The 17,662-nt window shown below is 49.6% G+C and overlaps 7 protein-coding genes across 7 annotated transcripts; 3 read left to right on the forward strand and 4 right to left on the reverse strand.

The window, feature by feature from the left end:
* The first annotated feature begins 1,452 nt into the window (after positions 1-1,452).
* BDW70DRAFT_3456 (putative SNF2 family helicase/ATPase PasG) lies at positions 1,453-4,408 on the forward strand. The gene is made up of 4 exons (XM_073743811.1): positions 1,453-1,732; positions 1,800-2,642; positions 2,690-3,431; positions 3,491-4,408. Exons 1-4 carry the CDS (start codon positions 1,574-1,576, stop codon positions 4,354-4,356), a joined length of 2,610 nt encoding a protein of 869 aa, XP_073601231.1. The 5' UTR covers positions 1,453-1,573; the 3' UTR covers positions 4,357-4,408.
* A 141-nt stretch (positions 4,409-4,549) lies between these two features.
* Positions 4,550-6,136, reverse strand: end3 (cytoskeletal adaptor protein SagA). The gene is made up of 3 exons (XM_073743814.1): positions 5,815-6,136; positions 5,505-5,739; positions 4,550-5,440 (listed from the first exon to the last, which is right to left on the reverse strand). The coding sequence occupies exons 1-3, from the start codon at positions 6,052-6,054 to the stop codon at positions 4,701-4,703; spliced, it is 1,215 nt and encodes a 404-aa protein (XP_073601232.1). The 5' UTR covers positions 6,055-6,136; the 3' UTR covers positions 4,550-4,700.
* A 154-nt stretch (positions 6,137-6,290) lies between these two features.
* Positions 6,291-7,576, reverse strand: BDW70DRAFT_125955 (mitochondrial K+-H+ exchange-related family protein). The gene is made up of 3 exons (XM_073734997.1): positions 6,930-7,576; positions 6,806-6,861; positions 6,291-6,753 (listed from the first exon to the last, which is right to left on the reverse strand). Exons 1-3 carry the CDS (start codon positions 7,370-7,372, stop codon positions 6,407-6,409), a joined length of 846 nt encoding a protein of 281 aa, XP_073601233.1. The 5' UTR covers positions 7,373-7,576; the 3' UTR covers positions 6,291-6,406.
* A 104-nt stretch (positions 7,577-7,680) lies between these two features.
* Positions 7,681-9,583, forward strand: BDW70DRAFT_125957 (phospholipase D regulator). The gene is made up of 3 exons (XM_073734998.1): positions 7,681-8,223; positions 8,291-9,146; positions 9,208-9,583. Exons 1-3 carry the CDS (start codon positions 7,950-7,952, stop codon positions 9,233-9,235), a joined length of 1,158 nt encoding a protein of 385 aa, XP_073601234.1. The 5' UTR covers positions 7,681-7,949; the 3' UTR covers positions 9,236-9,583.
* BDW70DRAFT_125960 (cupin domain-containing protein) lies at positions 9,584-10,608 on the reverse strand. The gene is made up of 2 exons (XM_073734999.1): positions 10,259-10,608; positions 9,584-10,200 (listed from the first exon to the last, which is right to left on the reverse strand). The coding sequence occupies exon 2, from the start codon at positions 10,139-10,141 to the stop codon at positions 9,608-9,610; it is 534 nt and encodes a 177-aa protein (XP_073601235.1). The 5' UTR covers positions 10,142-10,200; positions 10,259-10,608; the 3' UTR covers positions 9,584-9,607.
* Positions 10,609-11,347: 739 nt separating this feature from the next.
* culA (cullin culA) lies at positions 11,348-13,985 on the forward strand. The gene is made up of 3 exons (XM_073743824.1): positions 11,348-11,526; positions 11,607-13,507; positions 13,572-13,985. Exons 2-3 carry the CDS (start codon positions 11,687-11,689, stop codon positions 13,758-13,760), a joined length of 2,010 nt encoding a protein of 669 aa, XP_073601236.1. The 5' UTR covers positions 11,348-11,526; positions 11,607-11,686; the 3' UTR covers positions 13,761-13,985.
* Position 13,986: 1 nt separating this feature from the next.
* BDW70DRAFT_3526 (putative Avl9 protein) lies at positions 13,987-17,628 on the reverse strand. Its single transcript, XM_073743823.1, has 10 exons — positions 17,320-17,628; positions 17,031-17,135; positions 16,727-16,969; positions 16,572-16,599; positions 16,453-16,516; positions 16,316-16,395; positions 16,086-16,257; positions 15,993-16,033; positions 15,801-15,938; positions 13,987-15,745 (listed from the first exon to the last, which is right to left on the reverse strand). Exons 1-10 carry the CDS (start codon positions 17,379-17,381, stop codon positions 14,273-14,275), a joined length of 2,406 nt encoding a protein of 801 aa, XP_073601237.1. The 5' UTR covers positions 17,382-17,628; the 3' UTR covers positions 13,987-14,272.
* Positions 17,629-17,662: the final 34 nt, after the last annotated feature.

Consider the following 17,662-nt stretch of genomic DNA (forward strand, 5'->3'; position numbering starts at 1 on the left):
TCCGGTTCTTCCCTGTTTCTGTGTCCTGAATTCGATGAAGGTGTATGGGAGCTTGGTGTTTCAATCCCACTCGATATTTGTGACTCCCTGACATGCTGGATCTAGCCTAAGGCAGTTTTAACACAGTTAGCAATCCGTATAAGAGGAGGCGCTGCGATTTGGCCAGATTATGGTTTTCTTGGGGCCACCCAGTGAAGAGCTTGATGATCCCTTTCACCTCATATTTTACCTGCATTGGGCTATCCCAGAGCGCTAATCTCCTAGCATGGCTTACCCCCGGCTCTTAGTTCTTACCTCAAGTGATTCGGTTCTGGCCCAGACGCTTTCCAAGGGGAATACTGGATTACTTGGAATCCAGCCCCGCAACTACTGAAGCATCAGCTCATCTACTTCGAGACTCAGGTAACCACTCGACTGCGATATGGTCTGCAGAGAACTCCGGGAGAAAAATTCCAATGCATGCCAACTAATGCGGGCGATGGGTCAAATACAACCGGAGCCAGAATGATAGTGGCCGGGAAATGCAAGCAGACTTCATGCCTGTAACGCTTCAGACAGTTCACAGGCTGAGCTTGGACGAACAGACTTCCCTAATCCAATGATCATCCCTTACGGCAATTCCTCCCATGGAGATCGCTTTCAATTTCGCAAGCAATACTACACCGCTAGCTTTCGTCTTCAACTAAGCTATATAGAATCAGTAACCCTTAGTATGAAGCATGAACGTTCGCTAGAGCAGCTATGCGGTGCACATCGAATGCCGAGTGCTTGCCCATCGGAGTCCACAATTCAATTCTCGTGAATCTCTCTTGTTCGATGATATAACCGCCTAGTCTGTATGGGGTTGTTCAGATGATGATGATGGTGATGATGATGATGATGGTTCTCGTGCCTGGAGTGTTATATTCCGCTGCTTCTCAATCATTGTATACGCCATAACTGCGCAGATACGATCGTCGTTAGCACCGCGGTCATGGGCCGGGCCGTGGACGATTGATGGAGTTTTCAGACAGACCCATGTGTAAGGAATTATATTCAATATCCGTGTTCTATCTGAATATTCCTTCTATTTAACCAGAGAACATGTTCATTCGATAGAGCAATCTGACAGTGATCTTAACGCAAGGTCTGTCTATCTGATAATGAACGCAAGTCGCTGCTTCGGAAACCAATCTAAAAGTGGTCCGTGCACTGACGCGAAAATCGCGTCCTCCTTCAGTTTGAGTATTCTCACATGAGAGAACATCAACGGTGATTGACCTTGACAGCTGCCTGCTGTTGATCTGGGCTCTATATAAACTTCTATTCATCTTTGGTGTCCTTACCTTCATAGCCCCCAAATTCAATTTGCACTCTCTACCAGATAAAAACTGTATATTGGCCCTCTTTGTTCCTCTATCTACGTCGGGTGGCGACACGCGCTCCCGGAGTCAATTTTCCTTGCCTTGAGTGGATAAGAAGGAGAATTTCTCCTGAAAAACGACTTATAATATTGCAAATTTCGCGCACGAATTTACCCACCTCTAATCGAACGTCTCCTCACCCTTGTCCTTTCTCGCTCGGCGACAACACGATGCGACAGGACTCCGCGCAGCCGTCCGTTGCGGATGTCAACGAGGATGTGAAGATGGAACCAGAGACTGGAAACGATGGACAGAGCGGGGCTGTAGAGCATGAGGAGGATATGGATGTCAAGACGAAGGCGCTGATGCATCTGCTGAATACCAGCGAGGTTCGTCATTCTTGGGGAATACACAGGGATCCCATTCCACCCAATTGCTGATGGTTGCGCACTGCAGGTTTTCGTCGCAATAATGGCCGAGAAGATGAAGAAGCAGCAGGAGGAGGCGAGACTGGAAGCGGCGAGAAAGCAGGAACAGCAGCAAAAGGAACAACAGGCCGATAAATCGGACGAAAGCAGAAAGCCATCCGCGCAACCGACTGAAAGGAGAGGGACTCGAGCGAGTACGCGACAAGCAGCAGCCACAGAGGCTACCGAAAATAATGAAAAGAAGGAAGAGCCGGCAAAGTCGAAGCGAGGGAGAGGGCGAAAGGCAGCCACCGCTAAGGGCAGTACTATCTCCAACTACTTCAAGAAGGCGGATTTGAATGTCGACGAGGCCAAAAACACCACTGTTCAGGAGGCGCTTGAGCATGCCGCGGACGAGTTCGAAGCCAAACCGACTGTTCTCGGTGAGCAGGAGCTTGTTGCCACCCAGCAGCCTGCACCTGTTACCGGGGGTAAGATGAGGAAGTATCAGCTAGAGGGACTTGAGTGGCTCAAGTCCCTATGGATGAACGGTCTATGTGGTATCTTGGCGGATGAGATGGGTCTTGGGAAGACGGTACAGGCTATATCCTTGATTGCCTTCTTCAAAGAACATAATGTCTCTGGACCGTTCCTTATATCGGCTCCGCTGAGTACTGTAAGCAATTGGGTGGATGAGTTCGCTAGGTGGACTCCTGGAATCAAAACAGTGCTGTACCACGGCACCAGAGACGAACGGGCACAGCTCAGGAAGAAGTTCATGAACCTCAGAGACCAGAAAAGTCCGGATTTCCCCGTCGTCTGTACGTCGTACGAGATCTGCATGAATGACCGCAAATTCCTCGCCCAATATCAGTGGCGATATATCATTGTGGTAAGTTTGCATTATCTTTTAGATTTGGTTTGCTAACGGTTACACAGGACGAAGGACACCGCTTGAAGAATATGGATTGCCGGCTCATCAAGGAACTGCTGTCCTACAATTCGGCCAACAGGCTCCTCATCACCGGGACTCCTCTGCAAAACAACATTACCGAACTATGGTCACTCCTGCATTTCCTGCTTCCTGAAATCTTCAACGATCTCAACAGCTTCCAGAATTGGTTCGATTTCTCGTCCGTATTGGACAACAATGGTCAAACAGATATGATCGAGCGTCGAAAGCGGACTCTAGTCTCGACTATGCACTCGATTTTAAAGCCATTTTTACTCCGGCGTGTCAAGACAGATGTCGAGACTGCTCTACCCAAGAAACGGGAGTACATCCTCTATGCACCGTTGACTCCCGAGCAGAAGGACTTATACCGAGAGATCCTCAACGGCACGGGTCGTCAGTACCTTGAGGAGAAGGCAACGGAGCGTTTGATGGCAAAGAACGGGATGGTCTCGCGCCCAGGGAGCCTAAAGCGCAGCGCAAGTAGCAGCGTCGTCTCAACACCTAATAAGAGCGTCCGGTCAAGCCGTGATTCTACCCCTGGCAGTCGAGCCAGCTCTACGCGTAGACGCAAGGCACCGCAGACCTACAAGGACATCAGCGACCGTGAATTCAATTCAAAGTTACGAAAGCTAGAGCGAGGCCTCGAGGAAGATTTGGACATTGAAGAGAGCATTGACGAGTCCGAACAAGAAGAGATCGAGAGAGCAAACACCATCAAGCTTGCCAGTACGTTCACTATACCTGCAACGCCCAGCCTTGACTGTCTTAGCTAACTTCCACCATAGAGCGCGAAATTGCCCAAAAGAAAATGCAAAACCCCGTAATGCAAGCCCGACTCGCCTGCAACTCCCCCCACAACTTCTACTGGCCTTGGGCCGAAGACCCCTCCAGCATAGACGAGACCCTCGTCACAGCCTCGGGCAAAATGCTCCTTCTCGACCGCCTGATCCCCTGTTTGCTAAGCAAAGGCCACAAAATTCTCATCTTCTCGCAATTCAAGACACAGCTCGACATCCTCCAAGATTGGGCCACGCACCTCCGCTCCTGGAACTGCTGCCGCATCGACGGCGCAATCAGTCAGGCAGACCGCCAAGCCCAAATTAAAGCTTTCAACACAGATAAAGATTACAAGATCTTCCTCCTTAGTACCCGCGCCGGAGGACAGGGAATAAATCTCGTGGCAGCGGATACAGTCATCCTCTTCGACTCGGACTGGAACCCGCAGCAAGACTTGCAAGCTCAGGATCGCGCTCACCGAATTGGCCAGACGAAACCGGTTATCGTCTACCGTTTAGCAACTAAGGGAACAGTTGAGCAGACACTGCTTGAAAAAGCCGATTCGAAGCGCCGTCTCGAGCGTCTCGTTATTCAAAAGGGCAAATTTAAATCCCTGCTCAGTGAGTCGACGATGTCGCGAGACGATGCTGACGAGCTGAAAAGAGCGCTCGGCGAGGATGAATTCGAGCGTTTCGAGGCCAGTGCGGATCCGGCGTCTATATTGTCGGATGAGGACCTAAGAGTTCTTACGGATCGCAGCGAGGAGGCTTACGCGCGGGCGGAGAAAGGGCTTGATGTTGATGGGAAGGCGTTCAAGGCTGTGGAGACGAAGAGAGATGGGAATAACCTTATGGATCAGCTGAAAAGGAAGTAATCGCTGTTGCTTCGGGATGGGATGATCCCTAAATGGTGTATGTGGCGTAATAGCTGTACAACAGTGCTTTTGCGGTTTGTTGTTGAGATAGCGTTTGGGTTCTACTAGAGGAGCTTAGGGCTGGTCGTTTGGGTATATTGTGCTCCAGAAGCTTTAATATGTGGTACATGTAGATACACAGATAGACCGCGAGGTCCTAGATACTTAATCAACAAAAATGGACACCCAAATCCAGGTAACACGATCGATTGAACGCCTGAACTCCTCGCCAAGTGGCTATACACAGGCATGCATGATTAGACCACCAGAGTAGGTACAAAGAAGACGCGGATTATATGACGAGACTACCGAGACGCCCGCTCGTCTTCAATTTCTCTTCGCAAGTCCTCAAGCACACCTTTTCGCTGGATGAGATGGTTCTTCAAACCATCGACCTGCTCGCCCACTGCCCGAACATCCTCACGAAGACGCTCGACATCCCCACCGGCTTTGGCCCGCCCACTGCCTTCGCGTAATTCACGCAGCTCACGCTCCTTATATTCCAGAAGCTGAAGAGCCTCTTTCTTAATGAGAACCCAGTTCGGCCGCCCGTCGTTCCGGTTACCGGCTTTCCGTCCCTCAGCAGCCTTATTCGCAGCCTGCAGCTTGGCATCTAACTCTGCCAGTTCCCGTCGCAGCCGCACCTTCTCCCACTCCTCATCCTGAATCGTGTCGCTGAAATCCGTTCCCTTGGGCGTGTAGGACGTCTTGCCCGCGACGCCGAGGCGACTCAGGTACGTATCGCCGAATTTAGCCTTGCGGCCCGTCGAAGTCTCTGTATCGCCATTTGTGCCCCATTTTTGCGCTGGCCGCGCGCTATCAAGCTGGTAGTCTATCTTGTTATTCTCGAAAGAGGCGCGCAAAGAAGCGGGGATTGTGCGGGGGATGCGGTAGCCCTCGTGGCGGTAGTTGAGGATATGGAGAAAGGCAAGTGTGGCATCCTTATTGATTTCGGGGGCCGCGGATGGGTTTACTAGGTTCCAGGCTGAGCGGATATCGGTATCTGGGACATCAAGAGATTCATAGAGGGGTTCTAGGGATCCGACTGGACACAGAGAGGATTGCAAGTTAGCGCATGCCAGAATCCCAAGCAGTAGCGACAAACATACAGGCTATTTCACCGCGCTGGTTCTTATTTGCGGAGTATATCTCCTCGTACTTGGCTTTATCCGCAGGGCTCATGTACCAGTCGAAACCGTCTTTCAACCCGGGCGTGCTATCTTCATCCTCTATACGCTCGAACTGCTCCTGGCCTCCGCTTAGAGCGCGAGTAGCTTGGACGAGGTGTGCTTTGGATTCAGGAACCAGCCAATCGGGAAGCGATTTGGGAACTTGCGGCAATTCCTTGGGTAAATGTCAATTCCAGTGTTCGTAAAAGCACACGATACGCAATGGCGGGCACCCGCAGATATGACATACCCCGTTTACCAGATCAAAGACTAATCGCATGGCGACACAGAATTCCTCAAAGTCGAGCTCTCCGTCTCCGTCCAGGTCAGCCAAATCCCACACTTTCTCCAGCTGGTCATCGCGTAGACGGCTGTTCCTGAGCACTGAGGCGGCCTGGGAGTTGTTGAGATGGGGTTGGCCGCCGGCCAATGAAGAGAAGATCTCCCAATACCGCTCGACTTCCCACTGCTCTATCTTTTTATTCGACATGGTGTGTATTTACAGTGATGGTTTCTGGAAAAGGAGAGTGGCTGCTGTGAGAGGACGGGCAAGGAGCGGTTGCGGAGACGACCACCTCCGTGTTGATAGTGAGCTCCTTTAGACTCGGGCATCCCGCACCTAATGTTCCAACGGGGCGCCCGGATTAAGATAGATCCGTTCTTGACTATATGTGCATTCAGCAGCCCATCCAATAGGTTTCTACAAAGCAATGAATGAGATTATTATAGCGAGTCATGATTGTCTATGTTATTGTTGGCTAGTTTATAATGCTGAAATTCCATCGTGCACCGGTATATAAAATCTTAGAGAGTCATCATGTTCTCGATAATTAAGCAGTTCGTCATTGTTGCTTCTTTTCAGTCGTATTCTCGCTATCTTTCCCTGGTTGAGTCGAGTTTGGCTGCTTGAGCTGCTCTGAGACTTGTGTGATGGCTCGCTCAGCTTCCAATGCAAGCCCGGGTGCATCAAGGATTGTCGCAAGCTTCTTTGCATCTTTCATGCGAAGCAATATCTTGTCATCACTTTTCTCGACATCCTCCACCATTTCCTCGACTGGATCTTCGCGGTCCGACTCTTCTAGCGTGCGCGAGACGCGCTTCGCGTAGAGTTCCACAAGTCCAGGGTATGATATTGGCTTTAATAAATCCTTCTCGACAAGGAACTGCAGATGTCTAGAGCCGTTCAAAGCTTGCCAACAGTTAGTATAATTGCCGGTACGAAGAGGGTAGGAAATGCCAACCTCGCCAGTGCGACCAGCCTCTGTAGACGAGATAGAAGAACGGGATATTAGGTATTCTGCATGTGTTTGTGATTAGCGGTTCAACCATCAGAGCAAGAGCACAGTTCGACCATGCAAAACATACAAGGGGATTAGCCCAATTGGCGCTGTAAAGGGCGCTGCAATCAAACTCCACCACATCCTTCGTTTATGTAACTCCTGTCGCTCCTTTGAGAGCTTGTGTAGCATGGGAATAAGTTTCTCCTCCTTAATCGCATTGCCTGGGAACAAGACTTCCACTTTATTCGACCCATGTGACTCGTCAATCCGACGTTGAAAGTTGAGCGACGGGATGCTTTTCAGTCCCCATTCTTCATAAGGTATGCGTTGCTGGACTCGATTCCCCCACGATACCACCCACGTTTTCCAGCCTTTATCAGCCTCTTCCCATTTCGCCCAGGTTTCCGCAGCCTTGTCCGTGACTCGGTCTAGGATAGACCGCTCCTTCGAAACATCCTTGCGCAAGAGTCGGGCATAGATCAGGGCTCTTTGAGTGGAGATTGGGACGACAAATAATCGCATGGCCATAGCGCAATTCCCAAATCCGGTCCCTTAAGAGCACAGTTCGCTGTTACTTGATCACGGGCGGAGGGGAGCGATAACTAGCGATGGACGACCGGGGGTAAGAGATAAAGGCAAGCCTTGGAACCACTCATACCTTTGCCTGTCCCTGGATCGTTGGGAAAAGAGATGATGATATGACGATGATTGAAATGTTGTCGGCCCTCGAATGGGGAGTACGTCATGGAATCCGAGCCACCCAGCCACAAGGACAGCCGGAAACTGCGGGATAATCTCCGAGGCGAACCAAATCTTCCAAGAATGTCTCACGATATTCCCATTCAGGTCCTTTCTAATTACTGACCGTCCCCATTGTTCGTTTTGCCTCCGCTTCCGCCTCTGCCTATTCTTTCCTGGCCGTCTCGCCTTCCAGACTAGATATCCGCGAGCATCACAGCGAGTGAGCTCAGCTGGCGGAAACGTGCTCCTAGAGCCCCTTAGCCACAAGGGGTACGAGGCGATGCAGCTCTGGAGCCAGTTCCACTGCGGCAATTCCTCACAGCTCAGCCTCCCCTCGCTCTAAGGCACGTTGAGCCTCAGGGCCATGGCCCAGGATGTGGGCGAAGTTCGAGTCCAGCCTCCCAACGCCAGCCTACACCCTGACGATGCCTTGACAGAGAAATCGTCCGTCGCAGAATGGTCTTCAGCACCTTTGAAGCATTTTCCCGGCGAACATATTAGCGATAACCCTCCCATGGAAGCCTCCCGCGCAGAGTCGACCGACCAAACAGCGAGATTGCCGCAAATAACAGGGGACGAGGTGGCGGACAATGCTGGGCCCAGTCAAGCATGGGGTCGCAAACTGCGGACATTGCCGGGTAAACAAGTCCCTCTCGGAGTGCACGAGACATGGAAAACTAGAATGCTGATTTGACTTGCGTCTAGCCTGGATTCGGTCTTTGGAATACCCAGTTGATGATATTGAAGCCACCGCCACTTCTCGACTCCTGCCGTCGCAGCCGAACGAGGCCGTAGTCGCGCAGCATAACCACTCACCATATTCGACCTCGAAACCGGGATTAGGTCCAGATCGTGGGCAGAGTATGGATGGAGAGCCACCGGCGCGCGAATCGCGGTGGAAGAGTTTTTCCAGGACCATAGCTTACCCTCGAGAACCGGGCTTAGAGGAGAAGCTTGTAACGCCAGAATGGCTGCACGAAAACCATGGCAATTATGCATTGCCGTGGCGGGGCCAGCTTGAGCCCGACGAAGACACGGAAGATCCGCTTAAGAAGAAGCGCCGTCGCGAAATGTGGTTCAAACGCTTCCACAATACCCTTCTGCAAAGCCCGATTGTGCCACTGGTCATTCGATTGACGGTGTGGTCATTTTCTTTAACAGCTCTGGCGCTTGGAGGCTCTATTCAGCGACTTTCGAGCGACTTTCCACGTCCTCAAGGGCCCTCGGCCTTGATGGCGATTATTGTCGACGCTGTTGCGTTGGTTTACCTTGTCTACATCACCTGGGATGAGTACACAGCCAAACCGCTGGGACTCCGCTCTCCCGCTGCTAAAGCACGACTCATTCTTTTAGATATTTTCTTTATTGTTTTCGATTCGGCCAACCTCAGTCTGGCTTTCGAGTCCTTATCAAGTGCAGAAGGCGCTTGCACTTACGCGGAAATAAACCAGACTTTGGTCCCAAAAAACGACAATATCTGCAGGCGTCAGGTAGCTTTAGCTTCTGTTCTACTAATTGCGCTCATAGCCTGGCTTGTCACCTTCTCGATCAGTGTTCTCAGGTAAGTGTCAATGCTTTCTCATATTGACTTCGAAGACGCTAATCGCGCTCCATGTGGAAAGACTTGTCGAACGAGTATCAACAAAGTAGACGATAAACAACACCCTGGAGTTGTCATTGTCTGGGCTTGGGCTCTTTCTCAAGGCTCTTCTCGCCATTTTTCACTTCTTTTCTACACTATCCAGTATCTATGGCTGGCACCATGTGCTTGATACTTTCTTGACCTTATGCTTATTTCTTGTTCTAACACCGCAACGCAGCTTTCGTCTTTCTTAGTTTGATTATGAACGGCCTTTGATTTTTTTGGATACAACACTACGAGTGGTTTTGGCGGTATGAGGATTAAGGGTACATATATTATTAATACCCTACGGCGCCCTACGGCGTTGGAACTATGGACGATAATATCGCTCAATATCAGACCAATTTGCTCCAAGAGAAACATCAAGTAATACGCTCGGCTTATCCTTTCAGCGCTGGTCCATCCTTCCCATAAAGCGGATCCGCTTGAAACCAATCTAAGCTTTCAATATTTCGAAGACTGTTTTCTTCCCCCGGTCGCCCATAGCACATATCCCAAGACTTACCACGTGGGTAAGCGCCGACCATCTTGAACGGCCTCTGAGCTTCATCGGTCTCAGAGAGAAGCCGGTGGCCCACACCAGCTGGAACTATAATCAGATCCCCCTCAGAGACCTCCGGTTCGAATCGATCAGGGTTCCCTTCGCCCCCAAAGCAGAGTTTTGCAGACCCGGAAACCACCCCCAGGACCTCGTGGCTCGTCGAATGGAAGTGTGTCTGTGGGTACATGGAGTATGTCCAATTTGCGGAGATTTCACCGATTTTGTCTAAATGTTTCGACAATTCCTCCGCCGAGGCACTGAAAGCTTGATGGTAAATCATGAGCGGCTTGTGTTGAATGGAGGTATTCGGGATGCGCTCCCACTGGGGTATCTGTCGAGAGGTGACTTGAATATCTGATGATGGCCTAATCATTGCGTATAGTGATTTGGACGGTGCAGTGCTTGGTTTGTTGATCCGCTGGGATTCGAGCGCTGGTATTATATTGTTAGAGGTCACGTTACGTCATAGGGTTTTTACTCTGGAGTATACTCCGTATCCAGGGTTGCTTTGAAAGAGCCTCATCCCCTCCAAAGCTAGCTCTCCATCAAGTTCCAGAAAGTATCCTGCAAATACCGGTCTAGAGATATGCTGTTCCAATCATAGCTAAAGTGTCACTGCAATCGAGTCCATCATCTTATCCTCTTACGTGAATTTCAGGCAACAAGATCTCTGTTCTGACTGATCACAAGCACTGAAGCCTGGATCCGTGGCGCAAAAGACCCCCTTGGTTCAACACCACGAGTGACTGAATCTCCAGCAGTTATCAAATGGTAATATGTGATGCCTGGTTAGTATAGAGCAGATGTTATTTAAAAGAGATTCACATATAAGATGGCTTAAAAGAGTCAAAGTGAAAGAAGAGTCTCTCTGAGACTCAGTTAGTATTGAGCCTGACCGCCTACCCGATATTTCAGGATGTCCCCACATCATTAATCCCCAGTCACTCATCATCATCCCAAGTGATCCAACGCCACGGCCTTGTCGCGTCAGTCTTTTATCCTCGATACTTTTCTGGCTTTTTCTTCCAACCTTGCGTTTGTCTCGTACTCTGGGAGCCGGCTTATAGAAATCCTCTATCTATTCGTTTGGTCTGCTTTTGCAACGCCCTTCTCTCGACTGCCTTCCAGCCGCCCACCGCTCTGAAGGTTGAGAGGGACGGAGAGGTCTCGCGATCAGCATCATTTATCCGGCTTCTCCCTAATCATTCGTTCGCTTGGGTAAGCTCCCTGCTGTTGATATTGTCTCCGTGTCTCGACAGCAGTTCCAGTGCTGACGCTTGAACTAGTTTCCGCTTGTTTTCTCATTCGGCGGGCTACCATTCCGCGGAACAGCATGGCACCTCTAATGCCCCAGGCCCCCCACAAGGATGACTTGGAAGAAACGTGAGTGTACCTGGCTACTCGCTATTATTCTGTGGCACCGTCGTTTGTGGCAGTCCATCAGAGCTCGGCTGACCGTTGCAGATGGGTATTCCTAGAGAACGGCATCAACAATGTCATGGTCAAACTGGAGGAAGGGGTGGACATGAAGAACGTACGTGGCTCATTACTGTTTACATGCCTCTAACCTTAGATAACGCAGCTTGCTAACTTCTGGTGCTGCTATAGTACATGGCCCTATACACGTACGTCTGCCTGACTGACCGAACCACCTAGAACTTATCGTCGTCCATGGCTAACATTGAGATAGAGCGGTCCACAACTTCTGCACCTCTCACAAAGCTGTTAGCGGTCAAGCCATACAAGCACAGCGTGGTGGTGCGTATTTTTTCCCTTCCCATTTCTAGATTTCTCATGATAAATACATCCGCACAGTGGCAGCTGACCGTTAATCCTAGCACATTTGCTCGGAGAGGAACTTTATAGGAAACTTGGAGAATACTTGTCGCGCCATCTGGAGTGGGTCCACGGAGAATCGATGGGTCATACGGATGAAGCTCTACTTTCATTTTATATTCGGGAATGGCAAAGATATACGACCGCTGCCAAATATATAAACCATCTCTTCAGATACCTGAACCGGCACTGGGTCAAGCGAGAAATTGATGAAGGGAAAAAGAACGTATATGATGTGTATACTCAACACTTGGTTAAGTGGAAGGAGGATTTCTTCCTCAAGGTTCATGAAAAGGTCATGGGCGCGGTTCTTAAGCTTGTCGAAAAGCAACGGAATGGGGAGACCATTGAGCAATCGCAGATTAAGAGCATTGTCGACTCATTTGTCTCTCTCGGACTTGATGAAACCGACCCTACGAAGTCTACCCTTGAAATTTACCGCTATTACTTCCAACGACCTTTCCTCGAAGCTACCAGGATCTATTATGAGGATGAGTCGCGTCAGTTTGTGGCGGACAACAGCGTTGTGGAGTACATGAAAAAAGCAGAAATCCGTCTCGAAGAGGAGAAAGCACGTGTCGGACTCTATTTGAACAACGATATCTCAAAAGACCTAACCAGCACCTGTTTGGATGTACTTGTCACTGCGCACTCGGAGCTCCTCCGTGATGAATTCCAACCTCTGCTCGACAACGAACGTCAAGATGATCTCGCCCGGATGTACCGGCTTTTGTCACGAATCAAAGATGGGCTGGACCCTCTTCGCACAAAATTCGAAGCACACGTAAGGAGGGCTGGTTTGTCTGCAGTTGAGAAGGTGGCTGCTGAAGGTGACTCCTTCGAGCCCAAGATGTACGTCGATGCATTGCTGTCGGTGCACACCAGATACCACAGTCTCGTCAAGGAAGCTTTCAATGGCGAGTCCGAGTTTGTCCGCTCACTTGACAACGCTTGTCGCGAGTTTGTGAATCGCAACAAGATCTGTAAGTCCGGGTCTACGAAGACACCAGAATTACTAGCCAAGTACACGGATTCTCTGCTGAAGAGGGGATCAAAAGCTGCGGAGGAGTCAGAGCTGGAGGAGATGTTGGTACAGATCATGACCGTTTTCAAGTACATTGAAGACAAGGATGTCTTCCAAAAATTCTACTCCAAGATGCTTGCTAAGCGACTAGTCCATGTGAGCTCAGTATCTGATGACGCCGAGACCAGCATGATCAGCAAACTCAAGGAGGCGTGTGGTTTCGAATACACAAACAAGTTGCAGCGAATGTTCCAGGATATCCAGATTTCAAAGGATCTGAACTCAAGCTACAAGGACTGGCTTGAGAAATCTTTCTTGGATGATGATGACAGAAAGAAGCTTGTGGACTCGCACTTCCAAATCCTCGGTACCGGTTTTTGGCCACTCACGGCCCCTTCAACTTCTTTCCTTGCGCCGCCTGAAATCGTCAAAACTTCTGAGCGTTTTCAGAAGTTCTATTGCGATAAGCATAACGGTCGAAAGCTAACTTGGCTCTGGCAGCTGTGCAAGGGCGAGCTCAAGGCCAATTACATCAAGAACACCAAGGTCCCATACACTTTCCTCGTGTCTACGTACCAAATGGGCATCCTCCTTCTCTTCAACGAGAGCGACACGTTGACATACTCTGATATACAAAAGGCCACTACTCTCACACCTGAAATCCTTGATCCAAACCTGAGCATTTTCTTGAAGGCCAAGGTCCTTAACATTAGTCCTGAAGGATCTAAACCCAGCCGAGACTCGACCTTCTCCCTGAACTACAACTTCAAAAATAAAAAGATCAAGGTCAATCTCAACATCCAGATCAAGTCCGAGCAAAAGGTTGAGACGGATGACACACATAAGACAATCGAGGAAGACCGCAAGCTCTTGCTCCAGGTATGTCTTCTTGCTTTGTCTACCAATTGATTGTACTATACTTACTTACTATCCTTTGTAACAGTCCGCAATCGTCAGAATCATGAAATCCCGGAAGAAGATGAAGCACGTACAGCTTGTGCAGGAAGTAATCCACCAGGTCAAATCACGCTTTCCCCCACAAGTACCCGACATCAAGAAGAACATCGAAGCATTGATGGAGAAGGATTACATCGAGCGTCTGGACGGCGATGAAATCGCTTACATTGCATGATTTTCTTCTCTCAAATCTACTTTACTTATTCATCATATCTCTATTCCAATTTCTTCCTTTAGGCGTTTCCTTTTTGCGAGATCATGGATTCATCAGCCAGTATCATGTCCCTGTTAGCACCACTTGTCTTCTGTCTACAACTACTTTTCCCAACTCTGAAAGCTAGCTGACTGCGACCTCCACCTGCCATTTTCTACCTAGACTAAGAGAATGAGTTACCTTCGTCGTGATATAGATAAGATAGGCTTCAGTCTGTTTGGTAAAGTACGCTTGACCAACTCTTTCGCTATGGTCGTTTCGCTTAGCCCTGAGACTCGATTTCAGCTATTTCCTTAAGAGTACGTGGACACATCTGTGTCGTCATCGTAATAGCTAAAGTTTTCCCAGCTCGTCATAACATGTTTCATCAAAAGCTGTACGCAGCGTATGAGGTGCGCTAGATGGGTGGGTAAGTGGGTATGTAGGTTTACACAAAATTAGTGCAGATTAGAATATTTAACTCCTTATCTTGATCATTTTAATGGTGGCTCGTTTTCGTTTGTGGATTTCGAGGACTGCACTGCTACGTTCTCGGACTCCGACCCGGGGAGGTTTGCGCGTGGTTCTACTTCGATAGAATCTAGCGCAGCTGCTGACTGTTGTGGCGGTGGTGTTCGTGTGCTGTCCCTTGGTACATTGTTGACCGTGGTATCTTTTCGCTCAGCGACGTCTGCTTCCGTTTTAGGGTGAATGTCAGGTTTTCGTTCGCCTTTGTACTGCTCTCCTGAAGATTCCGGAGTATCGTCCCCTAGAATAGACTCCTCCCTTGATAGCGGTGACTTTGGGTAAACAGTCTCATGATCATCACCATCACGGCTAATAGCACCGACGTTGAAATCTAGGCTCTCGCGCTTGAAGAAAAGATTACTCAGTCGCTTCCTTCTACTTCCGCTGCGTGAAATGGTGGAGGACGCTTCGCTGCGAAATGACTGGAACGATTGCCGTCTGTCTTTATCTGTGTTCGTGTTGGTGGTGTCAATGGACTCTGTGGTGCTTGCCAAGGTCGGAGTGGACGGAGAAGTCACGGCAGCACTCGCGGTTGGGGAAGACGAAGCTGACTTTTTCTCCTGCCACTCCTTTCTTTTCTCGGAGGCCCAGGTACCCCAAGAGCTGAAGTATGCGCCTGCCTTCTGGCCGACGGCGCTGACGGAGGCTTGGGCCTGCGTCATGTCTACGGCGGGTACAGCGACTTTGCGGTTTGGGAACCACGACGAGGCGCTGGTGCTCGAGTTTGAGGTGGAGTCAGAGTGTGAGGTTGGAAGAGTAGAGGACCGGTCCAGGGATGGACGCGGTGACTGGGTTGCTGCCTTTTCTTCATTTCGTTTGCGCTGTGCTTCACGCATGGCCTCGATGTCTGCCCAGAAGCTGTTGAATGCAGCGGACACTTTCTTCTGGCCTGTAGAAAGATGTCGATTGAGGGCTTCACGGCCTTCACGAACTTTTTCGTCGAGGTGGAGGTCCGCGACTTGCTGGGAAATTCGTCTCTGAACATCATCGATTGTGAGGCCGCCAGCAGAGGGATGTCGAGGCTCAGCGACAGAGAATAAAAGCGCGTCCGAGGTAAGGCGTTGAAACAAAGCGTAGTTGGAAGTAGTTCTCCAATGAGCTAAGAACTCCTGGTTGAACTCTAGCGCTGGGTCACCCTCGATGTTATAAGAGTCTAATTGCGCTCGGTTACGGCGGCTCGGTTCACCAGTCAGGTAGGAGTTGAGTTCTTCATGATATTTCATGCATGATAATAATGCCAGAAGGTACTCCTCGAATTGAAGCCTTATGAACTCTTCAGAACCCATGTACCCATGTGTTTTGGGTTGGTTGGGATGTGCTTCGTCCCATGTGTCGTTCACAATCTGAGTAATGGCATCGATCCAGCGTCGATCCGCGACGGATAGAGTCAGTGCGTTTCGTAAAGAAGGGGACGTGATATTAATCGTATCTTCGTCGAGCTGGTGAAAGTGGTCTTCTTAGAGCAAGTTTTGTGAATGTGCAGGATTTTCTTACATTAATCAAGATATCGCTATAGCGATCTTTCTGCTGCAGTAGCAAAGAATTCGTAGAACCAACAACGTAAGATTTTGTTCCATCATCTGCCAGTAGATCCAGCTGCTGCAGAGGTGTGTACGGTCCAAACATACTTCCCTAAGGCAAAGTGAGATTAATCTATACTCAGAGGGACATATAATGTGCACATACCTTTCCAAAAATCTGCAACGGGAGGCCCATATATGCCAGCACTGCCAGTATCAGTACAAAGGTTCATGACAGACAATTATGTGCGCATCATACAAGAGCTCCTATCGCTGGTTTTGAGAGAAGTCGGTTTTTCAACGGTCTGCGCATATGTATCAAAGGAAGGGTCGGCGCAATCTTGAAGGTGGTTCATGAGCCCCGGTATCAAAGACACAAGGGAAAACTGGATCATGCACAGCCGTTCACATCTTGAGCCGAAGAAAAGCATCTATTCCGTGGTAATTCATAAGCATGGAGAGACAGCAGAGAAGTAGAAAATAGATTACCTTTGGTTGCAAAAGTAATGCCTTGAATAGAACGAGGGTCTGGTATTTGTAATCATGGATCATTTCTCGTAGGGAAAGACCTGGTGCATGTCAGTAGCTGGTCGGCGCTTGGTAGGTTCGATCGAGTCGAGTCTCACCAAGGGTTTGATCTTTGAAACCTTCATCTTTTTCCAGACTAATCACCAAACCTTCCCGGAATTTCTAACAAGAGTGCGTTAGCAATGAAAACTAAGCGACAATTCATAGGATTTCCAACCTTCAAAATATCGAGATCCGAAAAGTCCCTATTTGGACCTCTTAGCATCAGCAAGCATCCCGAGGCACATAGAGCTCCCTCCACAGTTGGTATGTTTTTCTTATCTCCATCCACAACCAGGTCCGAGGTAAGACAACCCTGACCGGCAGACTTACCGCTGCGCAAACCATGCCGAGGTGACGACAGAGAGTTTCTCCCTAAGTTGTCCAAGACACTTTGGATTCTCCGTCACCACAACGACCGCCTTCTGTACGGTAGACCTCGTCACATCCGGCGGTTTGTAAATAAGAGCATTCGAGTCAATTTGCCGCGAACAGGCAATGCCGAAGAGTGACGTCGGGGGCTCGGTGTCGGTGCCTCTGCGGCGGAGGGTAAAGTAGGAGAATTCCTCAGTAGACCTAGCAGCGCGAATACATATCAGCCATAATATCCGTACGAAAGGATAGTCCTGAGCCGTACATATGCGCTCCATCTGAAAGAGCCATGAACGGCAGTAGTGACCAGTCATTCTCGGCCGCAGGGTCGGTGCCTTCTGGTCCAATGCATAGTTCGATCTCCGGGCCCCTATATAATTCACTGCGTCAGTACTGGTTGGCCGCAAGGTTTTGTTTTTACAAAGCACATGCTAGCCTTTCGGCTAAGTCGTATCGACGAAGAGAGCTCTAACGCCTGAGATGCGGAGATAGAGAACAAGCTCAATCCCGGTCGAGATTGATCGCCAGATGCTTTGCTCCGCGAAGCCACTCACCTAGCATGGTGAAAGTCGATGACCAGGACAATAGGATCTTTGTAAACCCTGGTGTGCGACATGGTGTTGCATCCAGCGAAAGACCAAGGTGAGACCGGCTCCGGTGGTGATTCCAGGGGATCCTCCCTGCTAGAACAAAGGAAGGACTGGGAAGGCGTCCGCTTAAATCAGACAAACAGACGACGACAAATGCAAACAAAAAAAAAGAATTCGAGAAAAGACAAGGAGAGCGAGTGGTTGCAGGCGATCGGTTTCTTTTGGTGGGCGGTGACAATTACCTCGTCGGGAGGGACCCCGCAGCGACCCCTGAGTAGGTATGGATGAGTGTACTGTCTGGAGTACG

Source organism: Aspergillus foveolatus, assembly GCF_047715535.1.
Source record: "Aspergillus foveolatus strain CBS 279.81 unplaced genomic scaffold BDW70scaffold_1, whole genome shotgun sequence".
Lineage (NCBI taxonomy): Eukaryota > Fungi > Ascomycota > Eurotiomycetes > Eurotiales > Aspergillaceae > Aspergillus > Aspergillus foveolatus.